This window comes from Indicator indicator, chromosome 30 (assembly GCF_027791375.1).
Source record: "Indicator indicator isolate 239-I01 chromosome 30, UM_Iind_1.1, whole genome shotgun sequence".
NCBI lineage: Eukaryota > Metazoa > Chordata > Aves > Piciformes > Indicatoridae > Indicator > Indicator indicator.
The window spans coordinates 6,231,628-6,256,698 of NC_072039.1; the positions used below are offsets into that span (position 1 = coordinate 6,231,628).

Below are 25,071 nucleotides of genomic sequence, written 5' to 3' on the forward strand. Positions count from 1 at the left end.
CCCTGCTGCGATCAGATGGAAGATCCTTCAGATTTAATTCATTTTTCCTCATTGAACACAAAGCAAACAGTGCCTTGGAGTGCAACAAGCAGCTACAGCGCTTGGTGGGGCTGGTCTAGATCCTGAAGGGACAGCCAGCACTCTGCTCCAAGGAATTACAAAACATGTATCTGCTGTGAAACACAAGGAAGAAGGCTATGGCCCTTCTGTGTGAACTCCGTGCGCTGGCCAGCATTGGCATGGAGTGGGCTGAGAGAACTTGCTTGGGTTTGGCACCTTTGATGTTCTCCTCCAAGTGCAGGTTTTCTGGATTGCCAGACATGTGAAGTTCTCACAGGACAAACCAGAAGGCCACAGAGCACACAGTCATGTGCCTCAACAAGCTCAGAGCTCAGCTGCTGGCAGCTGCCTGAGCTTCTACCTGCATCCACACTCCCCAGACACTGAGGGATATCTGCACTTGTTGGGGGATACTGGGCTATAGCAGTCTTTAGATTGTTCTGAGACTTTCTCAGCTTTGCTAGTCAAATTAGTCAAAGCACTACAATGCTTTTGGTGATTCTAAAAACCCCAAACACAACAAGCAGAGAAGGCAAAGAATGGGGTACCATAATTGCTCTGCTTCAGAAGATTACTAACTTACATCACTTCATACACAGTAACTGAGGCCAAATTATTTAGACACCTATAGAAAATAACCTGGGCAGGAGAATACTGAGACAGACAATTCCAAATCGATATACGAGGGAATACAATGATGTCTTGCACTCAAACAAGCCAGCTTTTATAAGCTGTGAGAAACTGCAAGGACCAGCTGTGGTTAAGAGATGACAGACTTCTAGAATGACAATAACACATTAAAGGCAACATATGCTGATCTGCTTTCTGTCCAGTTCTCCTTTAAGAAGGCTGCTGAATTAACTGAAGACAGCTGATATAATTGGGATGCAGCTCTTTGCAGTAAAAAAGCCCTACTTTCAGCATCCACTATCAGATTACTCACTGTAACTGGCAGCTCAGAGACCTACACAGGCACTGCCTCTTGTTGAAGTTTGCTTTGGAGCATTGCACTACAAGAAATCACTTCCAGGCTATGGGCTTCATCATACAACCTCATAAAGCATGGAAAAGCTTATGTTTGTGTTTGGCTTACAAGGTTTTGGTTTCTTTTGTAAAACCCTGCTCAATTTGTTCCTGCCCTTTCCCCACACCAGCACCTCTGCAGATCCACCACATTTCCTAAGCGGCTGAGCTGTTAGCTCTCTAGCACAGGAATGATCTCCTCCACTGACTGCCTGGACTGCAGCTGGGCAGAAACCTCTCACTGGTCCCAACCTGCTCCCAGTACAAGCACCCACAAGAATGTGGAAGGCAACTGTAACACAACTACAAAATGAAAATGCTTTGATCCTAAGTAGGCAAGGAGGAACAGTAAAGCAAATCAGTAGGAAAATATAAAATGTTTAGCATACATCTTCTAAATGTCTTTGTTCTGCTCTGAAAAGACTTACTTTGCCTTGGAAATGAATTTGTAGGTGTCATTCCAGTAAGCCAGAAGGTCTGTTGCTTCTTCATCATACACCCGGATGTTATGGTACTCGAAGAGGCCAGGGAAGAAGTTATCTATTTCTCGAGTCACATTCAGAATGTACCGCACCCTGCAGGGGACAGAGAGCAGATAAATGTGCAGAGTGTGCACAGCACAGCAAGTTCAGAGAGATAGCACAGCTGCCACACAACAGCCTGGCCTTGCTTTGCAAGTGGCAAAACTTAAAGCATTTGAAGAGGCAGTTTTCAACCTACACCCCTTGGAAACCAGCTAAAAGGGTTTGCTGCACAATTTAGAGCCTGGTCTCTGATAAAAGGGCTTCCATCCACACTGGAGAGACACTTCCTTTGTGGTATGTCAGGTTACACTGCTTGCACATAATCTCTCTAGTCTGTTAGCAACTCTTGTGCCATAGGAGCTCCTGCATAGGCTGTTCAATTTGTATTTGGACACTTTCTCCAAGCCTCTTTGAGAATCTCTCCTCCTGCTGCACAAACAGCACAACAGGATTGAAGGCATAAGCTCCTGAGCAACACCATAGTGAAATGAGTGCATAAAATAACTACAACAGATAGATTTAGTAGACAATGAGCCACTGGGGAGGATTTCTTTCTTATCCCTAAATTTTCTGGAAAGGAAGCTGCTAGAGAAAGCAGATGGTATTTATGTACAACACATTCAGTACTTTTAGCCCTGAGGGTTACTCCTAAGATGTTTATGAACTACACTCATGCTGGGACATCAGACAGAACAAGAGCACTGCAAGGGAGTGATCTTTCCTTTCCCTAGCAGGTATGAGATTGTTGGCAGTCAAGCAGGACCTGTCTGACCCAAGTAAAGCGCAGCAGGCCCTGAGCTGAATGAGGACAGTCCGTTTTGCCAGGCTGATCCTCCAACTGTTATCAATTCAGTTCAGCAGTGATTAGCTTTTCGCACTGGATTGGACTCCCTAAATATGATTTGACCACAAAATCTTGGTGCTTAGATTGATCTGCTCTAGAGGAAGGACACTCTAAGCTTAAGATTGAAAGGTAGAAAGGGCAGAAGACAGAGGAAACCATCAGTGCTAAGCGTGAGAGCTACAGCACTTTACGTCCTACTGGGCCCCACTCAAAGCAACAAATGTTCTTTGACAGGTTTTCTTTCCTGCCACAGTCTCCAGACCCTGAAGCACCTCTGTAATCATGAGACCTCAGCCCAGAACAAGGGGCTGGAGCAGAGGGCATGGAGCCAACCAAGCAGCATCCACTTCAGTAATTGTAGCTTTTTGCTACTTAGAGCTATGAGATTGCCGCCTGCCTTTGTTCGCCAAGGGGAAGTCAGTCAAGGTCAGGGAACAAGATTCTTTTACTTTAGGGTGCTTGTTTGTGGGATGTGGAGTTTGGAGGAAGCAAGAGCTTGTTCTGATCTGCAAACCCTTTAGTAAGACTAACATTACACAGCAGGCATGGAAGGCAGTTTGTTGCATAGACAAGCGTTGAGGCCAGGCTCTTGCTTTTAAGCTGATGGCCCGAAGCTACTTACCCTCTGTTCTGCAAGTCTTCCAAATTGGAGGCGTTCCATTCTGAGCCCTGCAGGGAAAACATGCAAAGGGACACATCAACCAGGAGGAAGGCATGGCCAGACAACTGATGGAGGGAGGGATTGTCACCAGAGAACTGGAGGAGGAAGCTGGCCAACCAAGTGTTGGAGGGCAGGGTTTTGAGTAAAGGGGTACACAGAAGAGTGCTAATGGGGCTGATGTTCAGTGCCTTATCTCACCCCATTAACCTGATCTATGCTGAAGCAACAAGCAGCTCTGCAAAGCAGGAGCCCAACACCATGTGCTGGCACTTCCTACAAACCACTGACAAATCAACCTCTGTGAAGAGGAGACTGCTCCACCCTTTCCCTGGAGGCTGACAGAGCACAGACTGCCTGCTTTAAAAGCCATCCAGGTGCTCTTTAGACATCAAACATCCATCTCACACATCAAAGGCAGCAGCACCGTAAGCTCACTTGGGTTACACCTCTTCTCCACACGTTCAAAGCCTGAGAGAGCAGAGAAATAAACACATTAATCCTTGGCTCCTCTCTGCAGCACAAGCTGCTTGCTTCCCGCTCAAGCACAAACCCTGACTGAGGAGAAAACTACTCAAAGGCTTCCTCCAGATCCAAAGGTGTACAAGGTATCTGCTCCCTGCCCTACAAAAGCTGCTCACAGAAAGCCAATTCAGGTGGAGGAGTAAGCAAGAGGGACCCAGCCAGCACTACCATCACCAGTACAACAGCACTGCTCATGGCTGCTCCCACAGCATGGGCTTCCATACCACCCCAGGGCCAGGAGAGGAAGAGCCAGGATGAGCTGGCCCTTGGAGCATAGCCACTGCCTGCCCAAGAGTGAGAACTCCTCTGTTGTGCAGCAGAAGCAGTATCCACCCAGAGGTTGGGTTGCTGCTTGCCCCAGAAAGTGTGCAGACACCCCATGTCTGAGACAGGGGAGCTCTTGATGCTCTGGCTCAGACATACTTGTGTGACAGCACTTGCAGAAGAGCCCTCACTGCTTCTAGGTGCACACAGGCAGCAAAGGGCTGGGCTACTCTTCTGGCAGCCACTGGAGACAAGACTCTGTCTTGTCTTGACACTTTTGGAATTCAACAACCATAAAGCAGCTGGTTCTTCACAAACTGAACTACTTCCAAAGAGAAATCATCATAATGAGGACATCATTCAAGGGTTCAGCACAGATGGAACCCTGATTTTGGAGCAGAATAAAGGGGACAAACATTATATGCCATGGTGGCCCAGATTTGCACAGCCTTTGGCCACAGATTTGTCAATCCCAGCAAAGTTCAAGCTGTGCATGATGCTGTTATTCAATATTTGCCAAACCTCATATTTTGATCCCTGCTGTATTTACCCTAGCTCCCCAGACTTGGTTAGCTTCGTGTTGCCTCTTTCTGGACAGGATGAATAATTTAATTCAGGCCTGGGAACCACCAGTTTGCACAGGTATGGAGAACAATGCTGCCCTGGTGAGAGCCTTCTCTTCTATCCTCTGATTCACAACCACCACCATCAGGTCTCTTATTTCCTGCTTAGTTATTGTAGCACTCCCTAAGTGGGATCCCACAGGGCTCTTGCCTCCTCCTGGAAGGAAACAGTTCCATGCCTTCCAGAGACCTCGCTGTAGGACTTTGCCTTGCCAGTATACAGGCTCCTGAATGAAGCTGGTGCCCAGCCCCAGCAGCACTGCTCCTCACCACAGACAGCTGCTCTGCAAATACTTCCACACACTGGCCACAGCTCTTCTTTTTATTGCTGCCTGCAAGTCTTGTTTTAAAGGTCTTGTTCCCATTAAGCGCACTCAGAGCCAAGTCTCCAAGCCCTGCAGCAGATCCAACTGCCTGTACTGCTTTTGAGTAGCACTGTAAGCCTGTTACAGGTCTCTCTCTCTCTCTGGAGAGCACAGACTGCAAAATACAACCCATTCCATCGCAGGTACTTTAAGTTTCCTGGCTCTACCCCACCACAATTTCTTGGGAGTGCTCACATTAACATCCACCATCCCTTCTGAGCCAAGGCGCTAAGCTTCAGGAGACTGGGAGAGGCCCTCTCCATTTGGAAGGATCATCTGGTCCAAGAGGAATGGCTTTGTTTAAAGTTGAGCAAACCTCATGGGCTAGACAGCCCAACCAGACCTGTGTCCATTGCTTCAGGGCTGGGAAATCCAGGGGAGCACTGACTCACAAGAAGAAGGTGCAGTAATTAGACCCCAGCAGCAATGCAAGGCATCTAAGCAAGCAAAACATTAAATGGCAAAATGTTTGTTTCCTTAAGTGACTTCTCTCCAAGATTCTTTGTTAAGCTCCTCTGCTCCTCCTGGATCCCATGAGCTCAGAACTTTCCATGTTAGCAGAGCATCATTCCAGCCAAGTGTTACATAGTTCTCCCCAACAGCTCCCTTCCCTCTTTGCTCTAGTTATGCCCTTCCCAAAGACACTCATACACCAAGAACTTGGTGTGTGGCTACCCTGGATAGTTAGAGCTACAAAAGTAGTCTTACATCAATGGTAACAGCCCTGAAAGGAGCTAGAATGAAGATCTTTCCCATTCTGTCTTCTAGTGACAGGGTCTACAGCTTGGCTGGTGAAGCATGGCAAAGTTTAGTACAGCCAAGAAGCCAGGCTGCTCCTGTTCAATAGCATTTGTGTCTTGCTTAAGAGTACGCGACCCTAGGACCCCACTCTTCAGAGTTCCTTCAAGTTCCTCCAGAGGCCCTGATGTCAGGACACAGTGAGAAGTGTTTACTCTTGAAGTCACTGTCAGACTTACCAAGAAGACATGATCGAATATCTGCGTGGGGCTGTCCATCTGCCCAAGGATCACTATCATCTCATTGTCAATGAACTCTTTGAACTCCCGCAGGTTACACACCATCTGCATCTCCAGCTCAGTGCGGATCTGGGCGAGGGACAAGGGCAAGGAAGCCATCTGAAGTTTTTGTTCTGGCCTTTCTTCATAGCAAAAGTACAGTTTGCACAACAGTCCTTCCAGAGCTGCTTCCTCACCACCTACCTCTTTTGATGTGATGTTCTCCAAATCTTTCTGCATCATGATCTCCCTTAACTTGGTCTTAATTAGCCGTTCCGTACGTTCCCGTTCAGTTGGGCTACCAGAAGAAGGCAACAGAGTGATTGGGAGGGGAAATCAACTGGACCCATGGCATTTTTTTTTATCATATATTGTATGGACTGGATACTCTACAGAGTCTCAGATACTCAACACTACTTCCCCCAAGCATGTCCTCAGCTGGAGGGAATTCAGGTGACTGTAAAGCCCAGTTTAAATTCCCAGTTGTATATCAAAGAGACCAACTGAATACTCCTAATCCATTGTAGTCATCCAGAGAACCTCTGGTATTTGGTAAAATTTAAATTGGGAAGGCTGCATTATACTCTGGAGCAATATCCAAGCCTCCCCCTACCTTTCTTGGAAAGGTAACAGCTCCAAACCTCCTTACATGGAGAGACAAGGGCAGCTAAGCTTCTGTGCATTCCTCCAGCCTCTGCTGCCACAGGCCTTATCACCAGCTGCAAAAATAGCCTGACTAACACCAGGGGAAGTTGCAACAGAGCAGGAGCACAGAACTGCCTCACCCATCTCTTTAGAAGGGACCCAGCAGCACCATCTCACACCACCTTCCCCTTTCTCTGGAAGGCTGCCAGGGTGGCAACTGCACGGACACCTCTCTGCTTTACAGCTGGTGGTTCACAAATCAAAATCCTGGGAGAGTTCCTGCTCCTATTAATCTCACACATTATTTCAGGACTCAGTTAAGAGAATGCTGTCTAGGTGTCCCCAGGAAATTACTCAACTGCTGCCACCAGGGACAGGGTGGGTTACATGAAATTTATATAGGAAAAGCTACAAGTGAGTATGAAGCTGACAGCCTGCCAAAACTTGTCAGGCACCCTCCTTGAGCATTAGAAAAAACAATCAAGTGTGAAGACTTGTTCACAGCTGAACAACTGCTCAGAGTTATTATTCACTCACTGAACTCCAACAACAGGAAATATCTGAGGGCATAAATCAACCAGTGGCACTATTATACTGGGAAAGCATCTGGGGCCAGTGAATGATTTCTCCTACTACAAACTGGACAACTAAGCTCTCATGTTTGGCACCATCTGGACACAGACCACCTTTGAGGCTATATGGGACTGATACCATCAGTAATTACTAATCACAGGGGTTGTAAACCTTGAATGCTGATACAGCCTATAAATTTTGCCTTTCCAAACTATCTACCTACCTATCTCAGCCACTGTTTTGGACCATATATCACCAGACATCCAAGCATTTAGCTGAAAACAGCTTGGGACCTATACACTTGTTCCACACTTGCAGAGTACCTCAGAACAATGAAAAGCTCCATTGGTCTTTGTCCCCATTCTTAGGTGTAACAAATGGATGCCCATGAGGATGCTTCTGAGCAGACAGTCTCAGAAGTCTATACATAAAACACTTCACTTTACAACAAAGGAATGAATAAAAAAAAAAAAAAAAAAAAAGACCACCACATTACTCTCAATGTGCTCAGACATAGGCCAGCATGAGAACAAAGTCCAGAGAAATCTGTTCCTTCCAGGAGATACCAGGCCTGGAAACCAGAGGACAGAAGAGCAAAAAGGAAGACCTAAGTACTAGAAGACACCACAGCTCTCTTTCACTAGTTAACAGGGGACTTCTCCTGCAGAAGCAAAGACCTGTGAGCCTGAAGCCCAAGGGAAACAATTAGACTGAAAACAGAGGCTGGAGGAGATGAAAGTGAGCCCTGGGAGGGCTAAACTTTGAGCGCTGGTGTTTACCTAACCAGGGGTGCACTTATTACCTGGAACAGGAAATCTCTCCTCATTAATATCTAATGAAGGGTAATATCTCGTGGAAACTGTCTCCTCCTTTGAAGACTGCTGTGCCTGACAGCCAAACACTTTGGCTCAGCAGAGCCAGACCAACTTACACATCTGTGAAGAGGGCAGGTGAGTCGGGCCGGTGGGACTGGACATCTTGCATGGCATTCCACTCGTTGACTGATGACTGGTCAGAGTTGATATGGCTCTCATAGTAACTGACCCACGTGAGGAAGAGGCTCCCTGGGTAGTAATTGTTGCTCCGTGCCACCTCACAAGCCTTATGTAAACTCTGCAGAGCAGACCTAGAAAGGGAAAAAATCCTTGCAGGATTCGAATTCCTCTGGCTGGTATCGAGCACGAAGCAGTGGCCAAGCCCTGGATGCTGCTCATGAACCACCAGTTGGTACAAAAGCTAGTCCTACATGTAACAGCTCCCAGCATCAAGCAGGAGGTTGTCCTGCATGAATGTGAATGACCACACACTGCAACAGCTGGCATGCCTCAACTGAAGTGCCAAGACAAGCCTGGACAGCAGTGAAGCTGCCCACAACTCAGAGGGCAGAGGCACCTGTCTCTGGCCCCCAAACTGCTACAACTACCTAGGCCATATGTAAGATGCTCATAGTTTGTAACTAACACAAAGTGCTCTGACAGTTCCTACTGGATCATCAGCTACCCTGTGTACAGGCACCAGGACAGATGCACTACCAAGGGCTTAGGACTTGACTGAGGTGTTCAGGTGTCTGCCCTCAAGGGATGTCAGAAGTTCCTTCAGCTGCTGCGGAGAAACAAATGCCCCTTTCCCATTTTTAGTTGTTTTATATCTTTGACTGGGATCAGAAGGATCCAGGTCAAAACCACTGGGGAGACACAGTAGTGTGACATGCTGACAGGGGATGTATTTCAGTAATGCAAAGAAGCTTGAGCCAGAAATACTTCCATGACCACTGCGTTCTTACATGAACCACCCTAAAAGGAATGTAAAATGCAAGCAGCTTCTCTTTCCTTCTCACTATCACAATGAACATGTCTGACTCCTAAAATACATACAGTGAGCATTTCCTTATTTATGACAAATAAAAAAACCAATAATAAAATATTGCTCAGAGCAATTCTGCTTGGGAGAGATTCAAAGCAGCAGCCCTGTGCAAGGAAAAATCACCCTGTTCCTTCATGCTCCCAGCTGAGACGAAGGTGTAGCAGGACAATCAACTTCTAGTACCTGAAATGGGCTACAAGGAAGCCAGCAAGGGGCTTTTTACAAGGGCTTGTAGTGAGAGGACAAGAGGGAACGGATTGAAGCTCGAGGAGGGGAGATTAGGATGAAATTCTTTACAGTGAGGGTGGTGAGACACTGGACAGATTGCCCAGGGAGGTTGCAGATACCCCCTCCTTGGAGGTGTTCAAGGCCAGGTTGGATGAGGCCTGGAGCAACCTGGGCTAGTGGAAGGTGTCCCTACCCATGACAGGGTAGTTGGAACCAGATGATCTTCAAGGTCCCTTTGACCCAAACCATTCTCTGACTCTATGAACTCGCTGCTGTACACCAGCACTCACATGGTTTTCTTCTGGCATCAAACCTTCTTCCCTGTCTTGGAAGGAAACTTCTGGCTGCTCTAGGTCTCAAGATAGCAATAATGCAAAGCAACACCTGCTTTTTAACAGCTCGAGCAGCCTTAGGAAAAGGACAACTAGGACAGAAGATGGATGGTAAATACTCACCACATTGCCTGTACAGACACTGGCTTGAATATATGAACCCTGTTATCCGTTGATACGCTGAACCCTCTGGAGAGAGGAAAAAAGGCACAGTAAAAATGTGTCCCACAAGCAACTTTTCAGTTAATAACTGATAAGTTTGTAGCACGTTAGAAGAGCAAAGGAGTAGCCCTATGCATACACTGCTGAGTTCAGCTAGTGAGCAGATCAAAATAGCAAACTAAAAGCTCTAAAGATAACGTTTTTAAGCAGCTGCTGTTTGGGAATGAAACTAAGATAATGGGACAGTGCTGGGCTGTGCTGTTTACCTTGGCAACACAAATTCAGTGCCACAGCTGGGAGCAACAGAGTCCAGCTAAAGTGATCCTGGGGCAGCTACCAAGGAAAGAAAAGTCATTCCATGCACTGCACTGGACAGCCTTTGTAGCCAGCACGAACAGGAGCCTGCAAGTCAGGTGTCTACTTGGCAGAGAAACATCATTCTTACAACGCTGCCTGCTGCAAGGGTGATGGAGGAACACATAATAGGATCCTTTTAAGGAGCTTTCACTACACACCCACTCACCAGCAAAAGCTCCTTTACTCCAGCTTGAAAACACACACACACACACACACACGTGTCACTGTCTCAGTGCATGTTTATTCATGGATAAGTCAATTACTGGTGTTCCCTGCCACAACCACTGTGATTTAGGGCCTTTGAGCCTGCTAACTCCATACAGGTCAACAGCAGGAGGCCTGCTGGACCTGCTAGGGCTCTACAATCATTTGAATCCTTCCCCATCCACTGTGTTGCAAGCTCACACACAGAGAACCTCTGCTATTGACATAGAACACATGACAGACACTCACCCATCCCCATCCAGGTGGATCAAGGTGTCACTCCACAGCGGCAGTACCAAGCCCATCGTACAAGTGCTACTGTAGTAAGAAAGAGAAGGTCAGCCCAGCTGCTGCAGCACTATGCTGTCATTCTGGCTGTGTATTTTTGAATTCATTAGAGAAAAATGAAAAATCCCACCGTTGCTTCGGGGACAAACAGTGCCAGTGTTGTTCTACCAGTGTCTGGCAAGGATCACTAACCAGACCAGGGCACAGCAGTACTCTTTCAAACAAGCTTAAAGAGTTGATGCATGCCCAGGAGAAGAGCAAACTGGATTCTGAGGCAGCAAGCTTTGTGCGGAAGGTCAAAGAGGGCTCAGTCTTCAGTCAGCTCAAGGCCCTATCTTCACAGATTAATCCCTCTCAGGCCCAAGTGGTCTGGTTCTAGCTCTGATTTTACAATCCACAGCTTTGTTTTTTTGTTTGTCCCTCAGCTACAAGTGGTGGGAACTGGGATCAGCCTAGTGTAATAGCAGGGTGACTGGAAGCACAGTAGGTTAGCAATCACAGCCTGTCACCTGCTGTTGACTCCTGCTCCTTCTTCACCCTCCCACACCTCCAGGATGAGCCCAACAGCCAGCCCAGACAGACACCTCTTGGCAATGCCACTCCTCTCCCAGCTGCTTTGACCTCTTTGCTCTCACAGCCATCTGCTTTCTGTAAGGCTGAGCAAAAAGCTCAAGTTAAAAGCAAAAGTTAAGCAACACAAAAAAGGCAGAGGTGGGGGAACCCCACACAACCTGCACCAGGTGGTCAATGAAAAAGCTGAATCTCACAAAGCTGTAAAATTGGTCCATAATCAAAGCAGTATCTTGAAGAGTAGGATTCAACTGCCTCCTGCTCTTATGCTTTGCACTGGCTGCTCTCAAATCTCCACAAGCCCCCAACACCCCCAAGCAGACTCTGCAGCTCACAAGAAGTGGGGCAAGAGGGTGAGACTCCAGGCTTCAGAGGGTCAGCAGACACAAAGCCTTGTAAATGCAAGCCCCTCAGAGGGCCTGGTGCCCAGCACAAGGAGCCACTGCAGCACACAGCTATTCCTGTTGACAACACGCGATGAGCTCATGGAAAGATGTGAGTTTCAAAGGCTTCCCAAGGTGCCCAGGGTATTTTTAGTGATGCTGTTCAGCAAGCACTTATCAGAGACCATAGCAACAAGTTTGCATCGAGTTAAAAATACCAGGAGGGCTGGGGGGGGGTATCAGACTGACCATCCAGAACCTACATAACTCTTGCAGAAAGCTAAAGTGACCCTGCTGTGTTATGAGAGACTGAATACCAGCGAGCTCTCAGCTATCAAAGGTGGCTGTGCTGGTGTATCACAGCCAACAGTGAGCTCTAAGCTCACAGCAGTCTGTGCAAGGACAAGTTATTCTTAACACCACCACACCAGCATCTCTGAGCTGCAGCTGTGCATACACACAGGAAGGGAGGGAGCTGGGAGCCAGCAGCAGCATCAGGCTGGACCCCATTTTTAGCAGGCATCACTTGAGCCGAGCATCCAAACCAAGCCACTCCAGATTGAGCACGGTGGCTCTTGTGAGCAATAGGCTGTTGGAAGGCAATTTCTTAGCCAGATAGCTAAAAAGAGAAGAAAGTGTTCTAGTGACTCTACTCACTACCTGAAAGTAATTTCTTGCAATGAGGGTCAAAAGCAAGACTCACTCCTAGAACATCAGCTGTGCTAGAAGAATGTCTATAAATCCAAAATCATCTAAAAACCCAGGTTCTTCCCCCCTATAGCCCAAGATTTCCTTACAACTCATTTTAAAAGAGCCATGCATCCCTTCCAAAGTGCCCAGTGTCTCCTTCTAAACTTGAAGCTTTTGCCTGTGAAGCTGCTGGGGGTGCTGCCTCCTGGCTCACAGAGTCACTCCAGCAGCAAAAGCCACTTCCCAGGCACATTCTTCAGCCTTTTGGAGAGGTCAGCAGCAATTTAAATGAATGAAGCAAAAGCACCAAACCCTGCTGACAAAATGCTGTCTGGGGAAAGCAGCATTGTGCAAGATCTGCCATCAACAGCTCTGACATTGCCATCAGCCCCTTGGTGCCATGGCCTTGGCAAGAGGCTGCCTGAGAGTCACTTTCTTATTAGCTGCTCCCCTGAACCCTGATGTTCAGTTTCTCTAATTGCAGCTTTTTCCTTCTTTGCACACGAGTTGTCCCTGTCTCTGATGTGCAGATGCAGGGCTTAGGGGCCTCACCATCCAGAGACACTTAGGGGCACTTAATGTCCTCACAAAAGCCTGAGGCTTGGAGGAATGGAGGAACTGCTGCCCTGTGCTGCTGCTTTCTCAGGTGCCACCTCTTTTCAGAAATAAAAGGGGAATTTTGCATCTCAGGAAGATGTTAGGCTGGAAAAGCTGAAGCAGTCTATCCCCAGAAAGCATGGACATCTGACAGTGGTTTCTACATTTCATGTGGGTAAACACAAGGACTTCCCCCACCTGGACACTGAGTACCTGTCATTGGAAGAGAAATCCATTCCTAGGACAATGCTCTCTTCGGTGTCTTGTCTGCCATTGGTGGACACTACCACCATGTATCTAGTGCGGTTCTGGTAGGTACTTTCCAGTCTTACAGCCTGAAGAAAGGGAAGGGGAGAGGTCAGCAGTGCAGCCAGCAAAACACACATTATTACCTCTATAAGCCTCTTGTTCATGCTGAGTGACAGGCGCAGAAGCAGTGATGCAGTTTGCACTGGTACCCAGCAGAAGCGGCTTCCTCTCTCACACAACGCCTTCCTCAACAGCTGGCAGGTTCCTGGTGCCTTCTGCACACCCTGCTGCAGGCCCCTTCTGTCCCACCAAGGCTGTGGTAAAACAGCAGCCTACAAAGCTGCTGCCACAGTCTTCCAATTGGTGCCCAGTCTGGTGAGCTTCACAGAGCAGTAGTTCAGTCAGACTGATGGGAGTTGAATGTGCTCTTCACCTTCTCAAAGGGCTTTGCCCAAAGAGCTAGAGCTTTGCTTTAAATTACTCTCTGCTACAACAGCTCCAATGAGATTCCTTCCAGCACCTTCCCAAGCAGCTGGACAGATAATTAAGATCTAATTCATATGGGGTTTCCTGCTGGTCCTTTGAACTCTTCTAGCAACTTCCCCAGTGCAGAAGGAACTTTATTGCCTCACACCTGGCAGGAAAAGCTTTCCCTGTAACTAAGCCATGGTTGGATTCAGATTGCCCAGAAAAGGTCAAAGTCATTGTGCCTCATTGCTCGTACCACAACCACATGTACTTCAGTGCCAAAAGAGCAGGACTGGAGGATGCCTGAACTTCACCCCAAACTCCCCCAGATCAAATACTACTGATGACATTCAGAAAGTAGCTCTGCACTAAGCTGTGAATGTCAAACCAACACTGAACCTCCTGGAAGGCTACACTGAAGTGTAATGCTCCTCCAGAAGCCACAAGAAAGCAAGAACTCAAGTAACTTCTTACAGACTGCTGGTTAGCAAGGAGCTCAGGGAAGGGAGCCCAGTATTGCAAGTTCTGCTTACAAACATCTGCAGTAGGCAGCCTTTACTTGCAACACTTTTTGGACTCTGTTCCAAGTCATTGGCAGTTATTTTAGTCACAGGATCCCAACTACAGAAACCAGGACATCCCTAGAAAGGAAGTGCCCTAATTGAGTACACTGCTTTGGACAGCCTAATCCAACCCCAAGACACTTGTCTGGCCTCAGTGTTTACCACATCATCAAAGTTAAACAGCTTCTTGAACTTTGAGCAGGGCCTGCAGACAGCAAACATGGGCAAGGAGGAGCTGTCACAGCCCAGCCTTGCCCTGTGCTGTGGGCAGACACCTGCCTGCTGCAACAGGACCCAGTTGCTGAATTCCTTGTGACCCAATAGTTGAAGCTCAAAGTGATGTTTGACATCCTTCACAAACTGAATCTCAGTTTCCCCAAGCCAACAGCCCTTCTGAGCCACTGCTTGTGTAGACACTTCCTGGTTGCCCACTGGAGTTCATGGCTCAGAGTTCAGTTTAAACAGTCTTGTTTTCCTTAGAGGAAAAAAAACTCCTTTAGTTCTTTCTGACTTAATCTTGAGGCTCAAACAGCACCTCCTAGCCTAGAGGAAGCCCCTTCTGACCTCCTCAGACCTTGCCTCTAAGTCTTGGCCACAAGATGTGTCAGAGTGCACAACAAAGGTTAACACAGTGCATGGCAGCTAAACCTGAGCTCACTGAGTGCTCTATGGCAGGAGACTATGCTGAGAGCAGCAGGGAAAGCTTCCCAGTGGTGTTGCAGGGAGCAGCAGCTCTAGGGATGGAGTGGAAGAGCAAGTGCAGGCAGGAGACTGTTGACTGTATCCAATGGGACTGAGGCCTAACAGAAGCTACCCAAATGCTGATGCCAGCAGACAGATGTGCTCTGTTCAACGAGCAGCTGTGCCCCACCCCATCTCTTTAAGAGAAGTCATGCTAAAACCAGCCTTATTTTCCTTCTTGCTCCTTGAGTCACTGGGATTCCTTTGGAAACATGGAGGATCAAAGTAGTCAGTCCTTCAAGGTGTGAATTCTGCCAAAGATGGCTGTTTTGACAACTAACTACTTGCAGCAAGACAGAAAGGGTGCTCTTCAACCTAGAAGAGCAAGAAGTCACCAAGGTCTTGGTGGTTAAAGTCATTATCTACATTAGGAACCAAACTTCAGACAGAAACATAAACTTGCCTGAACCAGGAGCAGACAGACAATGGCATCCACACATGGGTTCTGTTCTGCTTCTCTTGAGGACAGGCTAGCCCCAAGAGGATTAACATAATCTAACTTACTTTGCTAACCCAGCTTGGCCAGCAGTAATGGAAAACGTGGTCTTCCTGCAAGTCCCTTCAGAAGAAGACTAGGCAAACAGCAACCAAAGGTCACACAGCTCCAAGTCAGTGAGGTGGGATTTTCAGAGGGGCAGTTAAGAGAAACAGGGCATGGCTTACTGCAGCTCTCTAGATTCAGCTTACACCCTCACTACAAAGCAAAGAACCATGACTGGAACACATAAAGTGTTTTGCTAAATTTACTAGAATAAGAAAAGAGCAAACTTGAGATTGATAATGCCCCCACCAGACCGTGGGGAGGATGGCCTAGATTCAGGGACTGTGAGGAGATGGAAGGTTCTTTCTCAACAGCTCACCTACATAAAAAGTTAGGTTTATCTTCAGTCTGGGTAGGTTCTTTACAACCTGCTCATGAACAAGTCATCCCCTGTAGTCTTTTCAGCCAGCACCATTTTTCTTAGTTTTAGGCTTACCTAAACACAAGCCAACTTTATCTGCTGCTGCATCCTTGTTTTGTCAGAAGAGTGATGTTCCATTTTACCAGCTTACTGCATGAAGCACATACTGACCTTTCAACTTTTTCATGCTCACAATAGTCGGTGTTTCATACATGAACACATTTCTCATTGGGATATTTGATTTAGAGACAAAAAAGGTGCTCAGCTTTCTGAAGTCTTCTTTTATTATTGAACAAAGGTGAAAAAGCAAGTCCCCACTCTCTGTACTCAACTCATTTTCCTCCTTCCTACTGATGTTACATTGGTACCACTGCTCTAATCCTGCTATCATGGAAGGCTAAAAACCCTCCCAGCAGTTCCAAGAGAAACAAGAGTTGCTCTAAATTTTGAGTGTAGGTTTATAGAGGATTGGATTCCCCTTCTGTCCTCTGAGTTGTGTGAAGTCTGCCCTCTGAATGACAGAAGCCAAGAGGAGAATGCATTTCTCCCAATCCTGTATTTTAAATTTCATTTGTACCTACTAGTTTATGAGGGAGTCTATTGCAGCTCTGCACACTCTTCGTTCGTCAAGAATCAATTAAATTCAAGTAGACCATCGAACTTAACCTCCTGCAAGATTTCAGCATTCCAAATGCAGCTCTGAACAAAAGGGTTTATGTCTCAGCCCACAAAGTCCTTATTCAACTGTTAAGGCTGATTTGTCCCAAATCACACAATGTAGCCACTGATATTGCTGAACAATGACTTTTTCAATAGCTTCCAATGTTCTAACCCTGGCTCAGATTGTGAAAAGCACCAAGAACCTCCACTCCCATCTCTTCCTCTGACATTTTAGTGACAGCAAGGTGTGCCTGACAAAGTTTAGGAGCCCTCTAGTTTGCTTCCAAAGCTTGCTTACAGCAACTTATTTTTGGTGGTCATTTCTAACGTCAAAGCATTCCATAGTAATCTTGGTTGGTTCCTAGCTATACTTACATGATCAGCCCAGCTCCAGCACAGCTCAGGAGGATTCAGCAAACCAGAGGTGCCAGAATAACACTTCTGATGCTGGCAGTCCTGCTTTGGGCATACGTTGCTAAGATGTGCCAAGACAACACAGGAAAGAAACTTCAGGCTACTGAGTGATGAGAGGTACAGATACACTGCAGCCATGCCTGACCTTGTAGAGCACTTCAACATGTCCTAGACAAATTCCTCATTGCTCTTCTTTGGCTTCTGGACGTCCTGTATCAATGCTATAAACAGCAATGTCTAATTTTCATTGTATCATTAGAGAAGGCCACAAGCCAGAAAGGCAGAAAGAAAGGTTCTATACAGATGCATAGCTACACGAGATCCTATCCTTCCTGATAAGCCATGGGATTTTGGGATGCTACAAGTCAGGGGAGTGAGGAACACAACTGAACTAACATGGAAGGGCAGGTGTTCACACTGGTCAAACATAAGTCACTTACTCTTGATTTAAATAGGACACCAAGCTAATTTACCCAGCTTCTCTGACAATTATTACAGCATTCTGAGAGCCTGAGTACTTAGTATTTGGTTCAGACAAAGGTAGTCTGCTAGCCATACAATTTGTCTCACTGAACAACCAAATAAACAGGCCTTTCATAATTAGCTGCTTTTCTGCCTTTGTGGTTGCAGACACAACTCCCCAAACCCGCTGAAGAAACCACTCAAGCACACACCCCACTGCTCTCAGGAGTTACACAGGTGTGTTTGTCAAGTGGAACTTAACCTTTGTGTTCCTTAAGAGCAGATAAGCCAAAAGCCAACCTACCAGTCTGATGTTGTCTTCTGGGCGGAGCAGTATGAACATGGCCTGCAGGTGTTGCTGGAGATCCCCTGCAGGCAAGAGGAAAAGGTGAATGCACAAAACCAGTTTTAAATCACATGCAAGGTCCTAGCTGTCCAGCCAGGGCAAATGTCCACCAGGAAACCTGACACGTCACTTCCACCCACACAGAGATGACAAAATTCCATCTCTTAGTCAGCTGCTCTTTGCTCCATGTGTGCACTCACCTCTTCCCATCTTACCATCCTCTGTCCTCTAACGATCTTTTAACAGCAATAAAGCATTTCCACACTCTCTGTTCCTTTAAAAGACAAGGCCAACGAGGTAGAAATGAACCCCACCCCACGGCTCAACATCTCATTCTTATCATGTGCACCAAATCAGCAAGCTGCCTTTTCTCTTACCTCAGCTTATTAGTGCAGAACTACTTCCTAGACCAAGGTGTCCCCTTTGAAGTGAGGTTTAGTCCCATCTCAGAGCAGCACATGCCCACATATGTTTCTGTGCCAAGCCCACCCAAGAACACCTAAGAACTGCCACCTGAAAAGTCAAGCAAGTTTCAGCTGCTTCAGATGGCATCTCCTGCCTGCAGCCCAGCAAGTGTTTGACTGATGAAGCATTCACATGTCTTGGTCTGTTTGAAATGCAAGATGCTTCACCTCAGTTTTTCCCTTCCCAACATGTAACAGTTCCTGCCTGTTACTGCCAGTAATTCACAATCAGGAAACAGTTCAAGAGCTGAATTTTGCATAGTTTAAAAAACCACCACCAGGACCACTGGATGATGTCAATACATAAAAGAGAGAGGAAGTTTCTAAGACAACCCTTTCTGCAAGGCTGACTCAAGGAGCTCCATTATCCCTCATGCTCACAAAGTTTATTCCCTGTTCCCCAGCCTGCCTTGCCAGCTTTGGGAGCTCCAGAGCTAGGAAGTGAAGTGTTGCTCCCTTGGCCAGCTTTCATTGACTTGCAGCATTTTCAGCCCCAAATACACAAGGCATTTTGTAAACTTCCTGGATTAAGAAAAAGCAAAGGAAAGGTTTTAGCATGCCAGAATCAGCACAAAGATATCACATCCTGGCCTGTGAAGAGCTGTTGGCTTTGCTGGCATTCACAGACTGCTGCTTCCTATCACATTGTTCAGCAACCAGCAGATGCTTTTGTCTCCTTCGAGCTGGCAGGCTAGGTGCAACGCATCAGCTAGGGTGGGATCTTAGAAGTGATTTACAGTATATTCCAGAGATGGCAAAAGCCCCAGGAAAGTCACATCCTTTTCTGGCCTCCTCCAGTGCTGCTGGAGCACAAAAGCAAGCCCACCAGCCTACAGAACACAGCCCCTTTGCCAGGTGGCACAGGGTGAGGACCGCCCAGGGAGAGGAGTATGGACAGCTGGTACCATATCTAGTCAATCTGCCAGCTACTGATTGCCAGTGCTGAGGATGATATGATTAAAGAAATGGGTGTGGGCATTAAATATTTCCTGTTACGTATTTACTCTTTCTGCTGGATTCTAGCACCTCTGCTGAATTGGAAAGGCAGGTCAGAAGGTTAGCCAACCTTCCTAGAAAATGCTCTTGTAGCCACTTGAAATACTATTGCAGCCATGGGAAGCAATTTCATACTGGAAAGTTATGTCTGCTCTCTAACCCCCTTCTAATCTTGTGTGCCAGAGATAAGTCACGACACAGACATGGGAATGAAAGCTGAGCGCGGATTATCCGAGTCCAAGAAAGGAGAGAGTTGCCACACGCTGCCAGCTCACTGCCAATGGCTGGTTTGCCCCTCAGAGCCACTCTCTCTACATCACTGTTTTAATTTTGGTGGCGCAGATGTTTTGCTTGGGAAGGTGACACACTGATCCCTTGATGTCTTGGTCTGCTGGCATATACAGGACATTAGAAAAGCTGACAGAAAAGGAAGATGGTGCACACTGTCCTACAAAGGACCCTCTTCAGTGAGACCTCCAAGCACCATAAAAAAAACTTCATACTACACCATTCATATCACCTGGCATGCAGGGAAACTGAGGAAAGGACAAGTACTGATGCCTCATTAAATCATAGAATTGTCACAGAATGGCTTAGGTTGGAAGACACCTTAGAGATCATCTACTCCAACCTCCCAGCCATGGGCAAGGACACCTCTCAACTAGACTTGGTTGCTCAGGCCTAATCCAACCTGGCCCTGAACACGTTCAGGGAGGAGGCAACCACAGCCTCCCTGGGCAGCCTGTTCCAGAGTCTCACCACCCTTGTACTGAAGATCTTCTTCCTAAGATCCAGTCTAAACTCTCCCTCAGCTTCAAGCCATTCCTCCTTGTCCTATTGCTTAGACACCCTTATATAAAAGTCCCTCTCCAGCCTTCCTGTAGGATCCCTTCAGGTATTGGAAGGCAGCTATAAGGTGGCTGAACAGCCCCAGTTCCCTCAGCCTATCCTCATAGCAGAGGTGCTCCAGCCCTTGGATCATCTTCGTGGCCCTCTCCTGGACTCGCTAAGTTGAAGAGACAGGAATAAAGTCTTCTAAGAACAAAAATCCCACCCCTTAGGCAAGCCAGGCTCTTCAATCCAAAACACCTTGCTGTAAGCAATTACAACACACTGGATTTGCTTCCTTGGCAGCCTGGCTCCCAAGAGCTCTGGGCTGTTTAAATGAATGACTGTTTTCCACCAGACCTCATGCAAGTCAGCTGTAGAAGATGCAACGAAAGAGGCTCAAAAGCTGTTTGTGTTGCTTTGCACAGGTTCACAAGGAAGATCATCCAGCAAAGTAAAGCCAAGCCAGCAACAGACCCAGGCTTCTATCATGCAGAGGACTTTGGAGAGACTAAAAACCAAGACAGGTCAAGATAAACTTCTAAAAGGCTGCTCACTCTGTTTAGACACTGAACACTCTTTCACTCCAGTCTCAACCAGAAAGGCCAGTTTTAAAAATAAGTTTCAGAACAAGTTCTTTTCTCTTGACAACTGGTCATTAACCCATCTCACTCAAAGCAGTTTGGGTACTGCTTGTACTGTGGCTGGGTAGAAGTATGTCATGAATGCCTTCTGAACTGAACTCTTTCTATAAAGATGCTTGTAAACAGATTTTGACTGGCCCAGTCATCAGCTAGGTACCTCTGCCAGATGTAGAGCTGGAAGCCAGACTGAGAGTATCAAATTGTAGAGAAATGTGCACCTGGAACCAAACTTAGTCACCTTTTGGCAGTCACTTTTTGACACAGAAGGCAGACTCCAGCCTGTTTCTGTCCCTGACCTAGATGCAAAAGTCTAAAGGTCTCAATGTTGTTTCCTTCCTGCTGATTGTTTAACAGAAGGCAACCCCCCCACCACCACTATCTGATCCCCATAACACACCACCAGTGAATAAGCACCACATACATTGTGAAATCTGCAATGTTTGAGTTTCATTACTCAGGCTGACTTCCCAAACAAAGAGCCAAAGCAAAAACACAACCCAACTTTCAGCAGGTAAAGGGAGTGGAATTGTGACTGACTCCGTATTATTCACTTTGCTCACATGTCTGAGAAGTCACACTGACTCTACTCAGAGGTCTCTTCAGCACCACGTAAAGGTTAGTCTCCTCCCTTTGCTCCATCACAACCAGTTACTTTCCCATCAGGAAGGACTATTACTCATCATGGATCATACCCTCAGGTTTTCCAGTGCAAGGCATAAAGGTGTTGCTTTCATACAAAAATTAAAGGATGACATTTTGGGGGCAGTTATTCTCATCTCCCTGTGATGTCATGATTGGTGCCCTGATGTCACTCATTTGATTTTGAAGGAAAAAGAAGAGTGCTGAAAGCTTTTTTTTTTTCACTATCAGGATGAAATGTGGCAGTCTTAAGACTGGCAGGCCTGGCTTTAATACACACCAGGTGTAAACAGAAATGTGTGTCATGGACTTACACACCAGGTGTAAACAGAAATGTGTGTCACCCAGTGAGAAGGAACTCAAGAAAGGTGGACTCAAGAGTGAGCAGCCAAGCCTCAGCCACGGGAGGCAAGACATTACCTGCATGCTTGTTGCGCCTGTGACTGATCCTGGGTGTAGAGGACCCATTTCCTCGTGGCAGGAAGAGAGCTGCACCTTTCACAGTGAGGAAGCTTTCGCTGATGCTGCAAGGGGAGAAACAAAGAGTTAGTAAGGAAAACTGTGTTGTCCTTCAAAGGGGAAAAGCAAGGGAGGAAAAGAAGTTCAAGGTACTGGATGTGTCCTCTGTTCTTTTCCAAGGAAAGTGATTTAGACCAAACTATTTAGTTGGTGAAGAACTTCCCCAGCCAGTGTAAGTACTGGAATCATTCAGAGCACAACTGAGAACACCATGAACAGAGAAACACTGAAAAGCAGAACACATGCCTGGTGCCACTCTGCCTGCAGAGGTGGAACCCGAGCGGGCAGAGGGGATTAACCTATGGCTGTATTTTCGATCTGAAAGTCAAGATGAGAGATCCATGTTTCTAAATGGCCATTAATGCAGCCAGCCCACGCTGTGCTCTAATTACAGCCTCTCTTAACCCTCTGCTTTGTGGCTCAGACACAGCTGATGCCCTGCAGAAACAAATGGCTCCCTTCAGCAGTTAGCCAAAAGAAAATTAGTGCACATAAGAGATTAAGAAATCATGAAACCGCTGTCCATAAGCTGTATGGTAATTAACTCTCGAAGACATAAATTAAAGGCAAAACTGTAATGCTGTTGTATTCAGACACCACTTATTGCCTTGATTTTGCCCTTTCTGAAGTCACATGAGGAGAGGGGTTTGTGGAAAGGGACAACAAAGAGTTCTCCAGTTCTGAAGAACAGCTGATACTTCAAGCACATCTTCCAGCAGCTTTCTTAGAGATGCTGTGGCTCATGGCAAAAGTGAGACACCCCATGGATTTTTAGTCAAGCCCTCCTGTGGCACAGTTAAGGGCTCCTGCTTTTCTCAGCCATACAGGCTTTGAAGAAAGCAAGAAACAATTCTACAGTCAGTGAGATGCTTGATGAATATGATGAGACAGGATGGGAGAGTCCCTGGCATCATGCATGCCAGGAGCTCCCCATCTTGTAAAAGACATTGGCTTGCTCTCTTCCACTGAACAAGAGACCAGGAACTTCTCAGTTCTTTTCTCTGCTTAAACAAATACCAAAACTAATTATTTTTTCCCTTCCTTTAGGGGACGAGGAGCAGGAAATAATAATAAAAATTCCCACCACATATTTGAAGCAATTCCATGTTACAAGATGCAGGTGAAATCTGGAACATGCCAAGTCACCTCCCTTCACAGCTGCTTCTGCTCTGCTGAACAAAGGCTGCCTGCAGCCCCTGCCCCATGGACATGTTTCAGTGGCTGCTCCAAAGCAGGGATGCACCATGACTGAAGACAACAGCATCACAGAGAGATCAAACGTGACCAAGAACCGGGACACAGCATGGCAGGAGCCTGTGATCTGCCAGTTCTATGATCTGAAGTTGACTGCTTCAGCAAAACCACTGTATTTTTATGGGTACAAGAATTGTAAAGAGATTGTGTTAAAGCTGGGGTTTCCCCTAATATCAAGCAGATTTCTGAGCACCTCTCCATTTTCCTGATGGGGATACCAAAAAAAATCAAATTTTCTGAGTTCCAGCAAAGCAAATGCATGCACTCAGGAAGACCTTCTGCAAGCTTGTAGTACATCCCAATGTTATGCAATGTCACAGCCTCAGCTCTCCTCACTGACAAAGCTTCTCCCAGGACTGTTTTCTAAAATTAAACCAGATGTTGATAATGCAGTGGATGTTCCACGAAGCCAGTACTTTAAGAAGGAAAAAAAAATACAATAATTTGTCTCAAATTAAAATAGGTCAGAGATCTTTATTTATGCTGGTGTTAAATCAAAACAAAAATACAACTTCATTTGACACACTGAGTACAGATGTTTCCTCAGACCCTCCCCATATAAAGAATTTTGACTGAGGCTTTCTAGGTTTTGGTGACAGATAGATCCTCTGACAGCTTGTGCTCACCGTAGCAGCAGAGCCACGCTTCCACCCACTACTGGTTTTCCCTGCTGCCAGCTCAATGGCTCCCAATCATAACCTGGGCTTTGAAGTACTTGATAAAACCTGGTTTGCAGGAGCCTCCTGCAGCTTCAGTGCTCTTTGAAACAGTCTCCTGAAAATGGACTGGGTACTAAAAGACAGTAAATGTGGTTAAGAGAGAAGTTGACTCCAGGAGAGCAGAAGACCGAGAGCCAACTTGGCAGAGGTAACAAAGCTGAGCTGTATTTCATCAGCACACCAGGGCTGTCATCAGTCCTCTGCTCCACACAGTGGCTTTCTTCTGGAGAAATATGGGATGTCTCTATGAAAGAGTTATTAAAGCTCTGAGCAACCCTCAGCACTAGGGCTGTGCAAAAAATCCCTTCTGTTCCAAGTTTAGCCCCTTCACCTCTGAAGTGAAGTAGCAACCTTAAGGCCACCAGTCATGAGTTCCATGTACTTCATGGCTCTCTGGGAAGAGAAGCAACAGAAGTGGAAGATTTCAGCAACTCCTACAGAAATCGCTATTTGCACCAAGTTTTCTCCCAGGCAGAAAAGATTTTGGAGAAATTGCACAAGGCACATCATCAAAACTATTTAAAGCCTTTAGCACAAAAAGCATAGACATTCCCCTCAGAAGACCCAGTTTCTAAACAGCAGTAACAGCACGAAACAGAAGCGATTCCTGCGCTCCCAGCCTTGCTGCCCAGCAGCTGAGCTCCTGCTGCACAAGAAAACACTGCTGGGTTCACACCAAATTCTTCATGCTGCAAAACCAGGGAACCACCTAAAGCAACCAGTGAATGTCTTCCCAGCTGTTACCCTGTACAAGACTCCTCGTTAACTGCAAGCACAAACACCAAATAAACTGTTTTGAAAACACAAAATGTTACTGGTTTCTGGATTCTGCCAAAGCGATGCCATCACATAAATCCTCTGACACTTTGCCACGATCTCCCTGTATGATCCCTTCCAGCTAAGGGGATGCTCACCCAGGAGCTGCTCACCAGACAGGAGGTGAGTGGATCTGCACCACCCACCAGTTTTCAATGACAAACTCTCAGTGTAAAATACTCAGAAAGGTACCATGAAGTCTTCTTCTTTAGAAACTACTTCATAAAGAACAGAAAGAAAGCCTTTTTAGAAGCACAGAAAGTCAAGCAAAGAGGCACCTGAAGAGCTTCTGGCAATGTTTTATCCTAATAAACACTTAATTAAGTTATTTGGAGCCTGAGGATGACTTTTCAGTCAGCTTTACTTACTCATCAGAGCAGCTCCTTTACAGCAGGCTCTGTCCTGTCCAGCCAAGCCCTTAAATGGGCACCTGCCAAGTAGCACAACCAAAAGAACTGGCACCATCCCCTGGAAGGTTTAACAGGAGAAGTCCTCCCACCACATCCTCCTGCACAACTCACAGGAACGCATCAATGCCATGAGGAGCAAACCTCCTTGTGCTGTCAGCTCACCAGCAACATGAGCACTGTGGG

The 25,071-nt window shown here is 46.6% G+C and overlaps 1 protein-coding gene across 1 annotated transcript in view; it reads right to left on the bottom strand.

Annotated features, from left to right (window-relative positions):
• The window catches only part of SSH2 (slingshot protein phosphatase 2), a 97,496-nt gene that overhangs the window by 10,445 nt on the left and 61,980 nt on the right, over nucleotides 1-25,071 (bottom strand). The window contains exons 3-12 of the mRNA XM_054394493.1: nucleotides 21,591-21,694; nucleotides 17,558-17,622; nucleotides 13,008-13,129; nucleotides 10,516-10,584; nucleotides 9,667-9,732; nucleotides 8,052-8,246; nucleotides 6,107-6,200; nucleotides 5,864-5,992; nucleotides 3,074-3,120; nucleotides 1,512-1,658 (exon numbers count right to left, since the gene is read on the bottom strand). Coding sequence (XP_054250468.1) covers nucleotides 1,512-1,658; nucleotides 3,074-3,120; nucleotides 5,864-5,992; nucleotides 6,107-6,200; nucleotides 8,052-8,246; nucleotides 9,667-9,732; nucleotides 10,516-10,584; nucleotides 13,008-13,129; nucleotides 17,558-17,622; nucleotides 21,591-21,694 — 1,038 coding nt within the window. The remainder of the gene's footprint in view (nucleotides 1-1,511; nucleotides 1,659-3,073; nucleotides 3,121-5,863; nucleotides 5,993-6,106; nucleotides 6,201-8,051; nucleotides 8,247-9,666; nucleotides 9,733-10,515; nucleotides 10,585-13,007; nucleotides 13,130-17,557; nucleotides 17,623-21,590; nucleotides 21,695-25,071) is intronic.